General features: G+C 47.0%; 1 protein-coding gene across 4 annotated transcripts in view; it reads left to right on the plus strand.

The window, feature by feature from the left end:
- Fubp3 (far upstream element binding protein 3) overlaps positions 1 to 17,308 on the plus strand; it is a 43,427-nt gene that overhangs the window by 14,736 nt on the left and 11,383 nt on the right. For all 4 annotated transcript variants that reach the window (XM_021155915.1, XM_029473517.1, XM_021155916.1 and 1 more), the window contains exons 3-11: positions 3,733 to 3,766; positions 6,140 to 6,189; positions 6,549 to 6,620; positions 7,895 to 7,952; positions 9,849 to 10,011; positions 11,751 to 11,849; positions 14,492 to 14,596; positions 15,872 to 15,974; positions 16,494 to 16,594. In XM_021155915.1, the coding sequence (XP_021011574.1) occupies positions 3,733 to 3,766; positions 6,140 to 6,189; positions 6,549 to 6,620; positions 7,895 to 7,952; positions 9,849 to 10,011; positions 11,751 to 11,849; positions 14,492 to 14,596; positions 15,872 to 15,974; positions 16,494 to 16,594 (785 nt within the window). The remainder of the gene's footprint in view (positions 1 to 3,732; positions 3,767 to 6,139; positions 6,190 to 6,548; positions 6,621 to 7,894; positions 7,953 to 9,848; positions 10,012 to 11,750; positions 11,850 to 14,491; positions 14,597 to 15,871; positions 15,975 to 16,493; positions 16,595 to 17,308) is intronic.

Consider the following 17,308-nt stretch of genomic DNA (forward strand, 5'->3'; position numbering starts at 1 on the left):
GTCTACAGAGTGAGTTCCAGGACAGCCAGGGCTATGCAGAGAAACCCTGTCTCGAAAAACCAAAAAAGAAAAAAAAAAAAAAGACCCTCTTATAGGCTGAGCCTGTAGCTCAGTAGTACAGCTGGACTGAGGCCCTGGTCTCAGTCCCTAGCACTGCCACAAAAAAGAAAAGAAGCACTTTTACTTTTAAAACTACACTCGGGGACTGGAGAGAGCTCAGTGGTTAAGAGCACTGACTGCTCTTCTAAAGGTCATGAGTTCAATTCCCAGCCACCACATGGTGGCTCACAACCATCTGTAATGAGGTCTGAAGCTCTCTTCTGGGGTGTCTGAAGATAGCTACAATGTACTTACATATAATAAATAAAAGGAAGAAAGAAAGAAAGAAAGAAAGAAAGAAAGAGAGAGAGAGAACACTCCCATTAAAAAAAAAAAAAAACCAAAGCAGCTCATGAGTAAGTTAAACCCTGTGTCCATCAGAACTAGTTCGTATACACATTAAAACAGTGCAAGCCTTCACTGTCAGCACATTGGTCCTTAAAAAGGCTGGGTGTGGCGATGGCCTCAGGCCACTGCTGTTCACTCACTCTTACGCTGTTGTTCTTGGGTCAGGCCTTGGCTTTAAGGTACACTGGGAAAGGGGTGCAGGTTTTTATTCATGCGTGACCCTGTAGTTGAGTTAGTCCCCACTGGACTCTTAAGCATCCAAATGCCCTATGTGGTGGATGAGGAATAACAGAATTGCTATTACAGGATGGAGGTGCAGCTCAGTGGTCATACACTGGCCTAGTGTGCAGGAGAGGGTCTGGGCTCCATCCTCAGCACCTTCTAAACAACGATCTGAAAGTACCAGGATAAACAAGAAAGTCCATGTGGATCCAGGCAGCTTGGATGAGTGTGCAGTGTCCTGCGCTCTGCCCTAGAAGGCTGCTAATGACAGCATCTCCCTGGCAATGGGAAAGCAGGGATGGATGGTGGAGGCAGTGCCTCATGTAGCTGCTGCTGCTGGCCTTTTCTGCTCATGAGCAAGCAGGAGTGACACTGAGACAAACTTGAACTTGCACTTTTTGATGATAGCTTCAAACTCCTGATTTCTGAGTTCGAGGCCAGCCTGATCTACAGAGTGAGTTCCAGGACAGACAGAGCTACACAGAGAAACCCTGTCTCGAAAAAAACAAAACAAAAAAACCATAAAAACAAAACAACAACAACAAACCCCTGAGGAAATTGGTCTTGGTTTTGCTGAGTATAAAAGTCCTGCCATTTCTCTTCTGGTAGGGCTGCACTCTGGAATCTGCCCAAAGCACATGGGTTAGGGAAAGGGACAGATGAATATTAAGGTTGTTGCTTGTTATAAAGTTAGGTTTATTGTCTAGAGATACTTTGCTAGCAATTCTTTGCAGAAAGAAAAACAAGAAAAGGGTATGCTTAGCACCATACTTTTATTTTAAAGATTATTGCTGAAGCTAGCAGGCTGTTGCTTTCCTCAGAAAGAACATCTTACATTGTCAACTACCTAGTGTCTAAGAAGTTGATTTCCCCTCAGCATCCCAGGTAGTTTCCATTGTGTGGTGTTCAGGGTCAGTGAGAATGACCCTGTGTGAGCCAGTGTGCTGGAATTAGCTAGGAGAACTCAGAAAGTGAGATGGTAGTCCTACGTGCCACCAGGAGGGCAGAGAAGACCTGAAAAGACATGCCATTTGCCATGTACATTGCCCAACATCCTTTCTCATTACTGATTTCAGGGTTTTTTTAGGTGCCCAATAAGATAGATGATTGGAACCACACATGTAGTTCTGTGTTATGCTTGCGTCGAGAGGGGGTAGGGTCGATTTTGGGCTTCTCAGCTTACCTGAGGTTGAGCACTTACTTGGTGGAATCTGGTATTCTCCTTTGGTGCCATGGCCCCTGAAGGCTGTGTATGTGGGAGTAGTGATGTGTGCAGGTTTGGTTCTAGTGTTTGTGATGCCTCCATGTGTCAAGGAAGCAGTTAGAATAATTGCAGGTGTGAGGCCCACGACATGTACCTTGCCAACGAAAAGGAATTTCAGTTGTGAGCACAGGCTGTCGCTGAATGCTGTTTAAACAGAAACTCTGGAATGTTCCAGTGAGGCTTACACGGTTCTTTGTTGCCAAGTTGCCCATTGCTGTGTTCCTGTGGCATCTCTGTCATAACTGGAGGTCATCAGCCTGCGGTGTTTCTGAGCCTGCTCTGCCATGTAGCTCTCAGGACCTTATTCACGTGCAGTGTTTAGTTCTTCTGTAGTCAGTGGACTTTTCACCCTCTAGTAGAGGGATTCTGATGGAAATTGGGGAAGCTAAACTTTTGAGGTAGGGCTCTCATGTTAGCCCAGGCTGCCCTTGAAATCTGTGTATATGTAACAGGCTGGCTCAGCCTTTGAGTGCTGGACTTACAGGGGTAGAACAGCTGTGCAGCCCCACAAGCCTCTGCCCTTGCCCCTTTCTTTGGTGTGTTGTTTTGTCCCCCTCAGTGGACAGTTCTTGGGCAAAAGCCTATGATGGGGATTCCTTTCCTAATCTGGAGAGTGTCTAGATTTCATGCGAATGGGAATCCAGCACTGGGTAAGGGCAAAAAAAGTTCTAAGAGTCGATTAAAAACAACTCTATCCCTGAGGTAAGCGACCAACAGTGTCCAGAGGCTGGGCTTTGGCTGCAGACCATCATCTTGCTATTGATCCAGATGGAATATGGTTTTTGTTTTTTGTTTTTTTCTTGGATCAATAGCTTCAGTGAATTTAGTAGTTTACTTTTGCTGTATTGTTTCTCCTTTTGGAGTATCAGGGTCTGGATTGCATTCCTTTGTCTCTCTATGGTCCTCCAGTGTCCAGAAGATGGCAGGGTAACTGGACAGGATGCAGCAGCTCTTAAGCCTTTACTTTTTCCAGATATTGGTGTGCTTCCCCAGAGACATACTTTTGCATGCTTTTTTAGCATCTTGAAAGGTCCGTCCGTTCAGTTCCTTACTATTGGTTTGGGTTTATAGTCTCCCTCTGTCTGCTGACTATATTTCTTGAACTGCATTTTCCAGAAGAGAAGCAGCATAGAACCATTTCTGCTGATGGCTGGTGAAGGAGGAGCACATCAATAGCTGCGAGACAGAAACCAGATCAGGGAGCCTGACAGCCGCTCTGGAAATGGGATTGCAGAGTCTGTTCTAATACTGAGAGGCTGTTGCCACTCAACTCTGTGAAATGGGCTAGAGAAGCTGCTGCAGGAGGGCGGAGCCTGGTCTTCTCCGAACTGTTCTGGGTGGGGTAAGGGATGACAAAACAGGGACATATGTGCATGTTCTTTGTAACTACAGCTGCCTTGGAGCAGTCTTCAGCTGTGCTTCCACGGAGGTAAATCTGCTCATTTGGTTTTAAAAGAGCAGGAGGGTCCTGAGTATCTGCGTTGGGTTTGGATGCCGGGCAAGAGGGAGAGAGCAGGATTTAGACAGACAGGCTTCCCTTGTAGGCTCTCAGCATGTGGACATACAGATCAATTTCTTATCCTTCGTTCAGCTGGACACTGGGTTAGAGACTGTTGAGCAAGATGTCCCCTCCTGTTTCATATCACATAACGCATTCATTTCAGCCACTGAGCCTAAATTACTGTTTGCTTTCTTTCTGCCTCCCTCCCACCCCTGAACAGTAAGAATGTGGGGAAGGATGGAGTTAGTTTATCCGTGCTAATGCTTTGATTTTTCTTTTCTCTTTCTCTTTGCCACAGTAGGTAACCAGTTAGGGGCCTTGGTACATCAAAGGTAAGCAGTGGGTTATGTTTTATTATTTATTGATCATTTCTAATTGTTTATTGATCCACCATCTGCACTGGAGTGTTAGCAAGTCAGAGGTTGGAAGTGTGGGAAGCCAGGGGCTAGATTTTCTTAAGATCCATGGTTCCTGCAGCCCTCTCCAGAACAGTGCAGGCCCGAGGAACAGACTGATCCGAGGCACTAAACCAGCCCCTGTAGAGCCTCAAGAGACTCTGACAGTAGAGGAGTTGCTCTCTTCCACTGTAGATTAGATTTGAAAGGAGGGGCGGCATTGTTCTGCTGGTTCTGTGGATCTTCCAGTACCTCAGATCTCCAGCCTCTTCACAGGAGAAGAGCGCATTCCTGGGTGAACAGAGTGTTGGGGGCTTCGAAAGCAAGATGTGCCTGGGATTGAGGATTTGTTGGGAGAATCTTGGCTAAGTGCCTAGTTTCTTCTCAGCTTCTCTTTTCCCCCATAGCCCTCCATTAAGTTGAGGATTTAGATACAAAGACCCTAGGCTTTAAAAAGGCCCATCTGTAAGATAAGAGTATCTGGTCATAGCATCACCCACAGGAAAGGGGACAGTGCTCCGGGGACTGTGGTCTTCTCTTCTGCAGAGAATGTTAACTGTCAGTTGGTGTCCTTAATCTGTGCTGCAAGTGACATAGCTCTGCCCTCCCTGTTGTACATAAAATGCTGTGGGTCTGTTAACATCACCAACAGTCAGTTAAGTTGGAAGGTTTAGCCTGAATTTCTTGTTTCATTGTTTTGTTAGTTTAATGAGTTAAAATAACTTATGTGAGGTTGTTAGTGTGAACTGCTGATAAGCATTTCCTTTTGAGCTGTAAATAGCATGTAACTTCCAGGGTGCCTATTCTTAGTGCCTTAGACCAGTCTCTGCCTTTCTTTCTGAATAGAGCCTTTGAGCTGGGGGTGGTATCATTTTGGGTGTGGTATCATATGACTTTATTGTTGCACTTGTGAGGCATAGATGGAATGTTTGAATCCAAGGCTAGCCTGGTCCACATAGGAAGTCCCGATGCAGCCAGAGGTATATAGAGGAGGGTTGGAGGGAGCTAGAAATTAAGATTGGTAGCCAGCGTCATGTATGAGTGCTGGAGAATTGCCCATCACTGTGGTGTTCTCTATTGTGTGTGTTGTTGTGTTAGGGGTCTTGTTGGGATTGGTTTTGTTTTCAGTGCTGGGGATAAGCTTAGAACTGTTGACAAGCATGCTGTGTAGTCATCTTACACAGTGCTGACCAGTCCTGACATTACCCATTCATAAGCAGACCCAGCTCTCGGTCTCATGTACAGGATGCTGAGCCCCTGCCACCGTGCTAAAGTGCATCCTGGCAGGCCTGGCCTCTGCTAGGGGTCTTTGGGCCTTGAGGGCTGGTGGGTGCCAGGTATTGGCCCCATTAGAGTTTCGTGAATGCTTGTATTGCTCCAGATAGGGAGAGACGTGGGGAAAGATCCCTGTGTGCAGGCTGAGGACAGCTCCTGTCATGGTGACATGGTGGCAGAGCTATTTATGCTGTTGCATTTCTTGTAAGTGCTGCACTCCCCTGAAAATGGACTGTATTCGATCCTTTCCATGATGGGTAAAAATCCAGCTGTGTAAGAAAGGCTTGAAAACATATGCTTTTCTAAAGTTGTTTTTTGTTTTTTGATTTTTTTTTTTTTTAAAGACTACTTGTATGTAGCATCCCCTAAGGTAAATGTTTAGATTTAATTGCTTTCTGTGGTGCTGGGCAATTGGATATTGTCCACAATACACTGCATGCTACGTTTCTAAGTTTGTTTGAAAGAGCCGATGGAGTCTTTTTTTGTTTTTTGAAGGCACCTGATGAACAGGATAGTATTTAACAAAAAAGTCTCTCACAGCACGAGTAAGGCGATTGTGCTGTCCTGCCTAACACTGATTAGGCTCTGCAGGGTGCTGGGTTTCCTGGGCGCGTACTATCTTAAAAGACATAAGAAACAGATCAGGAAATCAAAAACGTTGACTCTGTCTTTATCTAGAGCTCATACCTTAATAAATGTCTTGAAGCTCTTTCCATACCCCAGCAGCTCGTTACCTGTCCTGGGCTTGATGACCCATCTGTTAGCTCTGCCAGTCACATAGCCATCTGTCTGTCCAGCAGGCAGCTAGGGAGGAAGCTGGTGGAAGCATCTGGGTGTTTCTGCTTTGGCCGGAGATGGGAGGCTTTGGGGTTCCCAAGGAATGCTTGACCACAGGGGCCCCAAAACGACATTCTCTGGGTGTTTGGGAAAGGCCAAATCAGCAAGCATGATTGATTTAAGCTTTCATCTTGGGGATATAAGTTGGTTACATAAGTTTGAATTCTGTCTTTTACTGAAAACTTTCTTTGTTTTTAGGGCAGTAATAACAGAAGAATTCAAAGTGCCTGATAAAATGGTCGGATTTAGTAAGTATTGCCTTTTTCCTTAACTCCTCCTGTCTGTTCTCGTCTCTTAGACTCTCTCATGAGCATGTCTCCTGTGGTAGCATGCTGGGGGACTGTTGCAGGCATTGTGGTCAGTATCATCTGAGCATCAGAGTGCCTGGCCACCCCTAGCTATGCTCGCCACAGCCAAAGTAGTTACCTGCTGTGTGTCACATGCGTCATCTGTTGCTGTGATGTCCATGAGCTGAGAGGACTCCCCAGAGGTCGGTTTATAGTGAGCTGTGAGCAGAGTGTAAATGTTGGCTGAGTTAACTAAGCTATCCATGTATGCTTATGTGTGCAAAGGGAGGCACCTTCTGACCCTGCTCATTTCATTGCAGTTATTGGCAGGGGAGGTGAGCAGATTTCACGAATTCAAGCAGAATCTGGGTGCAAAATTCAGATTGCCTCAGGTAAGGGCTACTTTCCTCATAGATTCTTTTAGTAGAAATCAGTGTTTGACAGCAGTTTCCACAATCTGTGTCTTTGCTTTTGGTTAGAAGCTAGGGTAAGTATGTGTGGTTGCTGTCTGTTTTGCACTTCTGGGGTTGGACCCCACCTAAGCACCAAAATCCAAAGCCAGCCTGGGAATGAGGTTCACGCCTGCCTCCTAGGGCAACACTCAACTCTGGCCAGGGTGGCCTCCTCCTCCTAACACCTGCTGGCTGGGCTAAGACATATGTTTTCTGCACCAGAATGTGATGCCAGGCATAGTAGAGCCTGCACCCAGCTTCCCTGTACAAGACCATCCTTCCACTTTGTGGGGAGGACAGTAGGGCTCCTGTCTGAGTGGGGGTCAGACACCTTTCTGGACTGCTCAGACATTCTTTCAGTTCTGACCATTTGACGTTGAAAGACACTGGTTAAAGGACAGTTTTATTTTAGTTGTAGTTTTAGTATGTCGTCCGAGTGTGTCCTCTCTCCATTTGAGAGAAGGAGAGGTCTGGAGACATTCCTGTAGAGAACGTTCGTCATTTATACAATACTCACTTCAGTGTCTTGAAAGCAGTAATGGCTGTTAGCTATTTGTCTTGAGGATTTTTTGTTGGTTTTTACAGTGCCAGGGAGTAAAAACAGTTTACATCCATAGGCTAGGCGAATGCAAGCTCCCTCTTTCAGTGTTCTGAGAAAAGATTTTTAAGGAGTTTTTAGGGTCAGTTTAAAACATATGGGTAAATAAATAAAACATGTGGGTGTTGGAAACAAAGGGTTTTCTCTCCTGTCAAATGGCCCAGAGACCAGTAGCACATCCCTGCTGCCGATTTCTTGGGATGTGAATACAATAAATGCTGTAATCCTGGCGTGTTTATAAAGTCCTGAGTACACCGCAGAGCCGTCTGCAGGCTGGTGACTATGGAGCTGCTCTGCACACAGAGTGAGGGAAACCTGAGGGAGTGACTGCAGTGCTGAGAAGCCTCTGGGCAAGTCCGAGTGAGTGGGGCTTGGTAATTAGGACCAACTCACAGAGCTCTGCTGTGTCCTGCTGGCTCTCTGTGGGACTCAGTCTCTAGGTTGAGAACTAAAGTTCTGTCCCCCAGCAAAGCAAACTGGTCTTTTTGGGAGACTGTGCTTCTGTGGGGGTGGTATAGGAACCAGCCCCAGAGAGAGACAGTCTACACACAGAGGCAAAGGCACACGGCTGCCTGATGCCCACCAACACACCTCATCTTCTTGATTCTTCTTATAGAGAGTTCTGGGATTCCAGAGAGGCCCTGTGTACTTACCGGAACCCCAGAAAGTATTGAGTAAGTTTGTTTTATTTACTTTTTCCTTTCACTTCTTCTTCCTCCTTCCCCAAGTGAGGAGAAATGGAAGGGCAGTACTGTTGCTGCGTACTGTCCACCTGTGCTGAGTCTGCCACAGCACACAGCACACCATCAGTAGCAGAAAGTCCTGGGAGGTCACCACACCACACCAGGAGAGCTCTTCTTTTAGCCCAAACACACAAGCCTAGAATGCCTCCTAGCTGTCATGACCTCTCCATAAATCAGGGACTGAGCAGTAGACTCTCATCCTGGCTAATCACACTAACCAGCAACCTCCTTGTTAACACCTCCCACACCGGAACAGACCTGCATCAGAGGATTTGATCACTTTGTGAGCTTAAAAAACTGGGTACCAGGCCTTTTCCCTGGGCCAACTTACCTGCTTACTCTTTTGATGTTTGCGAACCAAGTGAATCCACTCTCCTTTGCTCCACTCACAGAGCCTGTGAACCAGTCAGCAGGTGCCTTGGCCCAACATGTGACATTGCTGTTGGCAAGAGCCCTGATAATTTGCCTTGCTCCCCTGTCCTGATACATGCTTGCTCAGAGCCCTATACCAGACACAAAGCTCACAGACCCACGCACTCCAGAGGAGAGGACAGCAGGCTGGGGTGCTTTGCTCCCCTTCAGTCTGTACAGTAGTGTTTGCTAGGGGACAGGGGAGCTGAGATTATGTCTAGCTCAATAGGTAGGGTTGTTTTATTGTTTCCATTTCTCAGGGAGCCTAGATGGGTTTAAATTCTCTTGTTCTGCTATAACATTGCAAGCGATGAACCAGAATAAATACCACTGGCAGGTGTGCATTATAGGGCAAGCTGGATGGTTGTGCTGGAGTCCCAGCATTTTTTTCCAGCACAGGTTAATCTAGTACACTAGCAAAATACTAAAAAGCTGCTGCAGCTGAGAGCCCATAAGGTGATTCTGCACACAAAGGCTCAAGACTGTAAAAGACGGCTCGCCCTTCCTACTCCTAAACGCTCCCACTTTGTGTCTACCCGAGGAGCTCCAGCTTGAGAGTAAGCTTGAGGAGGAATATCTCTCCAGCACAGACAGCCTTCTGGTTGATAAATCTGTTTCTCTTAGAAGAAGAACAACAACAAAAAAAAAACTGTGATGACTTAAAGAACACATTCTGCAAATAACAGCCAGGGAAGATTCTGGTGCAGAAAAGGAAACTGGCCCAACATGTGCTATTGTAGGTTGGGTTGTTTGGTTGATACCTTGCAGAAATGAAGACAGATAGCAGGGCTATGAAGCACAAAGTCCCTACTGGGCTGCACCAGTCAGGTGCTCCCTGGAATACAGCTGCAGCAGGATACTGCCCCTCTTGTCCTGAACCACACTGGAGATCCGGGCTGAGCTGGAAGCCGTAAAGCAGTGTTGCTGGCAACAGGGAGACATTGGAATTGAGAGGCTGAAGCGTGGCTACTAACCCTTGCTTTCTCCGTCTCTCTCATCGCTCCTTCTCTCCCCCACCCTCGCTAACAAGTGTGCTGAGTGTCTCCTGTGAGGGTTGTGCTAGATGGGGGAACAGAGGTGGACAAAGGACAAAAGAGCTGCTTCGAAGGAGGCAGGGCTCTGAGGATGCAAGCAGGTGCAGAGGGCAGACATGAGGGTGGGGTCTGACAGTGGCTGGCTTCTGAGACTCCAGGGGAAAACTAGTGCTGTGCTGTGCTGTGCTGTGTGTTGCCTTTGAATTGCAGTACTGTAGCGTGGCGAATGGTTGAGACCTCCCAGGTTATGAGACAGGAGCTGGCGCTGGATGGAGGGCTGCCTTGACTCCTTTGTGTTTTCCCTGGTACCATCTCCTTTCCTAGAACGTCTTAAACAGCCATTTAATGCTGGGTCTCTTGTGATTTTTTCTCCCTCCCAAAGACAAGCCAAACGGCTCCTGGGGCAGATCGTGGATCGATGTCGGAATGGGCCTGGCTTTCACAATGATATGGATGGCAACAGCACAATCCAGGAACTTCTTATCCCCGCGTCTAAAGTGGGGCTGGTCATCGGCAAAGGAGGGGAAACGATCAAGCAGTTGCAGGTGATTGAGAACCGTGTGGTACTAAGCTGGGCTTCCCTTGCACACTGAGAGCCGAGGCTCCCTTACAGACCTCTCCTCGCATGCCACAGGAGTCCTCCTTTTTTCTGTTTTGTTTTTGGTTTTTGGTTTTGATTTTTCGAGACAGGGTTTCTCTGTGTAGCCCTGGCTGTCCTGGAACTCACTCTGTAGACCAGACTCAGAAATCTGCCTGCCTCTGCCTCCCAAGTGCTGGGATTAAAGGCGTGCACCACCACACCTGGCAGGAGTCCTTCTTTTGACAGGCATATGCTGATGCTAAGTGTGTGAGGCAGGAGAGATACCATGGGACAGCTTAAGAGTCAAGGCTCCTGAAATCTGCTTCTTGTTAATATTGACCCATGCTCTTAAATATGCTCATTTAGACAGAGTAGGGATACATACCTGGAACTTCACCCCTGGGCTGAGGACAGGAGGATCAGGAGTTCAAGATCATAATGAGTTTGAGGGCATCCTTGGCTACATGAGACTCTGGCTTGGGCGGGAGGGGCTTCATTAATAGCTATGGCACAGGCCTGGAGTCTTGGCATTTAGGAGGCTAAGGTGGGAAGAAGATTGTATGTTCGAGGCTAGCCTGGACTATATATATCAAGACCCTATCTTTAAAAACTGAGCAAACAACTTTAAAAACCTAGTTGTGGCTCAGGCCTTCCTCAGCATCGCAGCAGCACTCAGGAGGCAGAAGCAGGTGGCTCTGTGTGAGTTCCAAGCTAACCTGGTCTGGATTGAAAGACCTCAAGGTAAAAAAGCCTCAAGCGCTCATTACTTTTCAGGGACTCGGGGTCCTAGTCTACAGAGAAGGGAAGTGATGGCCTCCCCATAGTCAGAACTGGACAGATACCTAGTCCCTAATGCCCATGAGTCACAGTGAAAGAGGCAGCTCTTAGTTGCAGAGCCCTTTATCTGAAGTACCTCTAATCAAGATGCTTGAAAGCTGGAGGGAGAGGGGTGTGCATGCCTTTTTAATTCCAGCACTAAGGGAGGCAAAGGCAGGTGGATCTCTGAATTTGGTGCCACCCTGGTCTACAAAGCTAGTTCCAGGACAGCCAGGATCACATAGATAAACCCTACCTGGAAACAAAACAAGACAGAATATTTGAGATTGGACACCTCCAGCTAAGGCAGTATATATGTTCCCATCCAAACAGCAGCCACACTGACCCAAGAATGGCTAGTAATACTCCTTGAGTTCAGCTCTGCTGAGTTTTAAACAGACTTCAGAGCTGTGGGGCTTTCACGGGTGATGGCCTGTGTGTCATACCCCAGGCCTCAGACTGTAAAAGGCCCTCCTACAACCTAGAGTAAATTATAAAAGCTTAGGACTTGGCGTCACAGAACCTACATTTCAGCCCAGTTAACCATGGGCCTCTGGGTAGTTTGGGGTGGGGATGGGGCAGCACTTGATAGCATGGTGGGCACAGGTTGTCATTGCCTCACAATGATCAGAACACATGTTAGTGTGTAGTAGTGCTCAGTAGGAGCTATGCCCTAGATAGAGCAGACTCTGCAGATATGAATAAGGAGAGTGAGCGCACTGGGCTTTTGTCGTCTATGTGTCCACGTTCCCAGAAGCCAGCCCAGGTCCTGCAGGAGGTGAGACATAGACTTACAGTAGACTGGCCCAGTCTGCTTCTCGAGGCATTGTGCATTCCCCCCCCCCCCCCATGACATTGAAAGCTGTGTGATTGCATGTCCCCCTGCAGGAGCGGACAGGTGTGAAAATGGTCATGATCCAGGATGGCCCGCTGCCTACAGGAGCAGACAAGCCTCTCCGCATCACTGGAGATCCATTTAAAGTACAGGTAGGAGCAAACTCATGAGCTTGGTCTAGCCCAGTGCTAATCAACCTTCCCAATGCTTCCACCCTTTAATACAGTTACTCATGTTGTGGTGACCCCAACCATAGAATTGTTTTTGTTACTACTTTATAAATGTAGGTTTGCTACTGTTCTGAATCATAATGTAAATATCTATGTTTTCCAGTGGTCTTAGGCAACCCCTGTGAAAAGGCCATTCCTCCTTGGGAAGAGGGGTGCTGTGACCCACATACTGAGAAATGCTGGTCTAACCCAAGTGCTTGTCAACACTTGGTGATACATCTTTGGGTAAATACGATGGAGATGTAGTGTGTCTAGCTGTGTCCAGCACCAGAGCCACTGGCTGAATGTGGCCATATAAGAACAGGCCACTGCTTCGGACAGTACATGCACTGTTTTTCACGTTGCAGATGATCCTGTGTAACCCAAATTAGGTATACTGTTAGCCTAGCTGGGGTTGCAGATGAAAACAAGAGCCGGAGGCCAGGCACATATTTGTCATCAGTGCAGCTTTCTGAGTTGAGTGATTAGCCTGCCGCTCCTAGTGCCTGGTGCTGGTCCAATATGCAAGTGACTGTGGGTATATGTTGTCGGTGGAACTCCAGTGTATGTCATCTGCAGCTTGTGGCTTTTTTGTTTTTTGTTTTTTGGGGTTTTTTTTTGAGACAGGGTTTCTTTGTATAGCCCTGGTTGTCCTGGAACTCACTCTGTAGACCAGGCTGGCCTTAAACTCGGAAATTCGCCTGTCTCTGCCTCCCAAGTGCTGGGATTAAAGGTGTGCGACACCATTGCCCACACTTTGTTCTTCTTACAGCTTTTACCTTGTCATGCATGTTTAAGAGCATTGGAATTTAGGCTGGTGGTGCACACCTTTAATACCAGCACTCAGGACACAGAGGCAGGCAGATCTCTCAGTTCCAGGGCAGCCAGTGCTACACAAAGAAACCCTGTCTTGAAAAACAAAAACAACTTAAAAAAAAAAGCACTGGACTTGGACCCTGTGAAGCTGGCCTCTGGCTCACTTCCCTCCTTCAGCTGTTCTCATTGATGGCACTCAGGAGCGGTGCTGCTAAGAGTTGGGTGGAGAGCCATTGTTAGCTCCCCTCTCCCTTCAGGCCAGCTGTTCCTAGTGGCCTTCCTCCCCAGAGCTGCCAGCCATCCTTAAAATAAGATTACTGGCCAGGCAGTGGAGGCACACGCCTTTAATCCCAGCACTTGGGAGGCAGAGGCAGGTGGATCTCTGAGTTTGAGGCTAGCCTGGTCTGCAGAGTGAGTTCCAGGACAGCCAGGGCTACACAGAGTAACCCTATCTCGAAAAACCAAAAAAAAAAAAAGATTACTGGGTTGGGAAAATAACTTAATGGATAAAGGATAAAGTGACTGCCTAACAAACAAGCATGATGAGGAAGATGCTGGGTATGGATGACACACTTGTTAATCTCAGCTCTGGGGGGGGATGAGAGATAGGTAGATCCCTAGAGCTCTCTGGTCAGGCAGCCTAGCCATGCTTCTTGGAAACCTCTAGGCCAGGGAGAAGCCCTCTGAAAAATCAGGGTGTACAGGGGCTGGAGAGATGGCTCACTGATTAAGAGCACTCACTGCTCTTCCAGAGGTCCAGAGTTCAATTCCCAGCAACCACATGGTGGCTCACAACCATCTGTAAGGGGATCTGATGCCCTATTTTGATGTATCTGAAGACAGGGACAGTGTACTCACATACATAAAGTAAATAAATCTTAAAAAACAAAAACAAAAATACAAGATGTACAACTCCTCAGGCCTCCACATATGAACACAAACATAGGTGCACTGTCAGATTGCATCTTGGTTTTTGCTCATCAGTCAGAATTTCAGGTGTGAGCTGATGTTAACACAGTTTATAGACTGCTAGGGGTTAAACCTGTGGCTTTGTGTGTGATAAAAGTGGTCTACAAACACCTATGTCCCCAGCCTCTTGGGAAATGTCTCTCAGGAAAACGCCCATATTTTATTGACGTCTCTTCGTAAATTTTCAGGGAAATAGTTGACTTTTAAGGCCTTCAGTTTTTTCCCTTTGTTTGGTTGTAGTGTAGGTCCTGGGCAGGGTGAACAGTGCTAAGCCCATTAGTTTATTAAGAGCAGTGTGAGTGGATGCACTTCCCTTGGGAGGGCACAGTGTGTCCGTCTCGTCCTGTGCAGTCTGTGAGGATCTTCATGAGAGTGCAGTAACTGCCGCAGTTCAGCCGCCCTGGGCTGTGACTCCTGAGCTCATACACCAGGAGCTCCTCCTGGCACTCAAGTGCAAAAAGCCAAGATGTAAGAGTTCTGAGGGCAGGAGCTGTGTCTGTGGCCTATCCTCCCTGTCCTCTAACTTCAAGGGAGCCTCCACCAGAAGCTCTTGAGGCCACTGGAAGGACTTCTCCCACACCTTACCTGTGTTGACCTAACTGCAGGTAAAGTGAGTGGGCTCTTACCAGTTTGAACCTTAGGAGTCAGAGTCAGATGAAGACCATGCCTCTAAGAGCTCTCATCCTGGCCAGCAGCTGAGCACCTCCACGATCTTGGGTCACGTTGGTCATGATCCTGGCATTTCATGCTACTGTTTCCAGGATTTCCCCCATTGGTGCCTTTTGGTTTTCTTTGTACAGCAAGCAAGAGAAATGGTTCTAGAGATCATCCGAGAGAAAGATCAGGCTGACTTCCGGGGTGTGCGCAGCGATTTCGCCTCCCGAGCAGGAGGAGGTAGTATAGAGGTAAGCTGGACTCACAGGTCAGTGGGCAAACAAGATTGAGTTCAGAGCCAGCCTGCTTTACAGAACAAACCCCAAGCCACTTAGGGCTACATGTTGGTATGAGCCTGTCTCAAAAACACAAGAGTGGGACTAAAGTCACTGGTCACACTGCTCAGGGATGTGAAGGAGGGACCAAGCATGGAGAGCCAGCTGCGTTACGGGGCAGACCTCGCCTTTGCTTTTTAGGTTTGCTTTAAAATTTTACTTGATCTAGAGGTAGGGGCCAAAATCCACGTTTTCTCAGTGATAATATATGTTGTAGTTGTATTAAATCTATAATCTTGCCTTATTGATAAGATGAAATGGTATCAAAATCTGTCTTGCAATTTTCATTTATGCCACAGTATACAACCATCACATCCAGTGCAGTGAGCCAGATTCACAGAGGCCACTCTAAATGAGGCAGAGTAGCGAGGCAATTGAAGCAAGTGTTCGGTGGTACAGTGTCTGGTGACCAATAGGTACTGAGTCTAGTTAGTGCCGCTGGTTGCTCCACAGAAACATGACAGTGGCAGATGCTGTGGCTTGTGCATTTTACCACAGTTTTACAGATAGAGACTAAAAGGTTGTGGAAGGCCGGGCTGTGGTGGCACACACCTTTAATCCCAGCAGAGGCAGGCGGATTTCTGAGTTTGAGGCCAGCCTGGTCTACAGAGTGAATTCCAGGACAGCCAGGGCTACACAGAGAATCCCTGTCTCAAAAAAAACAACAAAAAAAGGCTGTGGACGATCACAGGGATGGCCAATGTGATATATTCTTAAGCGCTTCACAGAACTTGGGAGATGAAGATGATCATTTTACATCTTTGCTCTGTAGACATTCCCTTACTTTTATAACCCTTTTTAGTCCAATTTTATACTTCCTTCACACAGATGTGAGCAATATAATTATCAGTCTCGGAATTACTCTAAAGAGAAACCAGCCTTATTATTTTAATTATGGAATTACACTATCATAAAAATGAAGTACTTATTTTTAAATCTTTCCTTTTCAAAGAAAAGGCCAAGAACTCAGCAGTTAGGAGCACTGGCTGCTTTTGCCAGAAGAACTGGGTTCAGATCCCAGCACCCACATGGCATCTCACAGCCACCCTAGCTGTAATTCAAGCCCTAGGGCATCCACTGTCTCTGTAGGCACCTGTTTTCGTGTGCCACATACACACACAGTTAAGATGCTTTAGATCTTTACCAAGCCACTTGTGCGGAAGCTCTGACAGGTGATGTCTCTGTGTCCAGGTGTCTGTGCCTAGGTTTGTTGTTGGGATTGTCATAGGAAGGAACGGAGAAATGATTAAGAAGATCCAGAACGACGCTGGTGTGAGGATCCAATTCAAACCAGGTTGGTCTAGTGTGGACCTAGACAATGGGCTGGGTTAACCATGGGTGCATTTTCTCTTGCTTTTTCTCTTTGGCAATCTCTTGTTTGCTCCCTGTGTCTTTCCTTGGTTGTATATTAACTTGATCTTTTTGGCCTGTGGTTTCTAGCTCCCTTCCCCCAAGAAATGAAGATTTTCTTTAGTATGGCATTTTCAGTTTATAATTTTGCTAAGTAAAGATTTCTTTACAAAATATCCCTTTTAGGTTTTATTTAATAAGACAACTTACTATCACAAAGAAAGGCTAACATCGTTCATGGTAGGCAAAGATCTGAATGTTGCTTAGCTGGCCTTGAGCTCGGTGTTGTCGTACCTCAGCCTCCCAAGTGCTGGGTCATGTGTACGTGACAGTAATTGGGTGTCATCCTGAAGTGTGTGAAAACACACTTATTCACAGTCCCGATCACACTCGGAGTGTAGACTGTGAAACTCTCTACTCTGCCCTTGGACTTGTCTTTACCCTGTCTCATCTGATTCCACAGACGACGGGATTAGTCCAGAAAGAGCGGCGCAGGTCATGGGCCCTCCAGATCGGTGTCAGCATGCAGCTCGCATCATCAATGAGCTCATTCTCACGGCACAGGTGGGTCCAGCACTCTGGGTCTAGGCGCCCGCCTAGCAGTGGTGCCCTGACTGCTCAGGCCCCTAATTAGAGCCCAGAAGCTTCTCTGTATCTGCCTTCTCCTACCTATGTGCTTTTCCTTGCTGGCTTGTTACCCCTGCATTTATCACACAGACTCTAGGTTTTCACTACATTTATTTCATGTGTGTGCAGTGTATATGTATGTGTGGTGCATACAAGGTATGGCATGCATGTGCCAGTCAGTTCTCTAGAGACTCCATCATGTTCCTCTTGAGGATCAAATTCAGTTGTTAGGTTTGATGGCAAGCATCCTTGCCCACTGACAGTGTCGTATACCCTGGGTTTTCTTTTCAGAGGCAGCTCTGTCCAGTCTGTGGCCCATAGGCTATATGCATGCCAACTATAATTAAATAGCCCAGCAGAAGATTACAAGCTTAATGTACATTTTAAAATTAGTTTTTAACTTTTGGTTTGTTTGGGTAATTTGCTTTATGTGTATGTTTGCCTGTATGCATGTACACAACATGTGTGCAGTACTCGTAGAGGCCATAGGAGGGTGTTGGAATCCCTGCAGCTGGAGTTACAGGTCATTGTGAGCCTCCTGACATGAGTGCTGAGAACTGAACCTGGGTCCTCTACAAATGCTCTTAACCACTGGACATCTCTCCCCAATTATGTGGGTCTGAAGCATGAGCTTTGTAGATGGTGATGTCA

The sequence above is a fragment of the Mus caroli genome, chromosome 2 (assembly GCF_900094665.2).
Source record: "Mus caroli chromosome 2, CAROLI_EIJ_v1.1, whole genome shotgun sequence".
Taxonomy (NCBI): domain Eukaryota; kingdom Metazoa; phylum Chordata; class Mammalia; order Rodentia; family Muridae; genus Mus; species Mus caroli.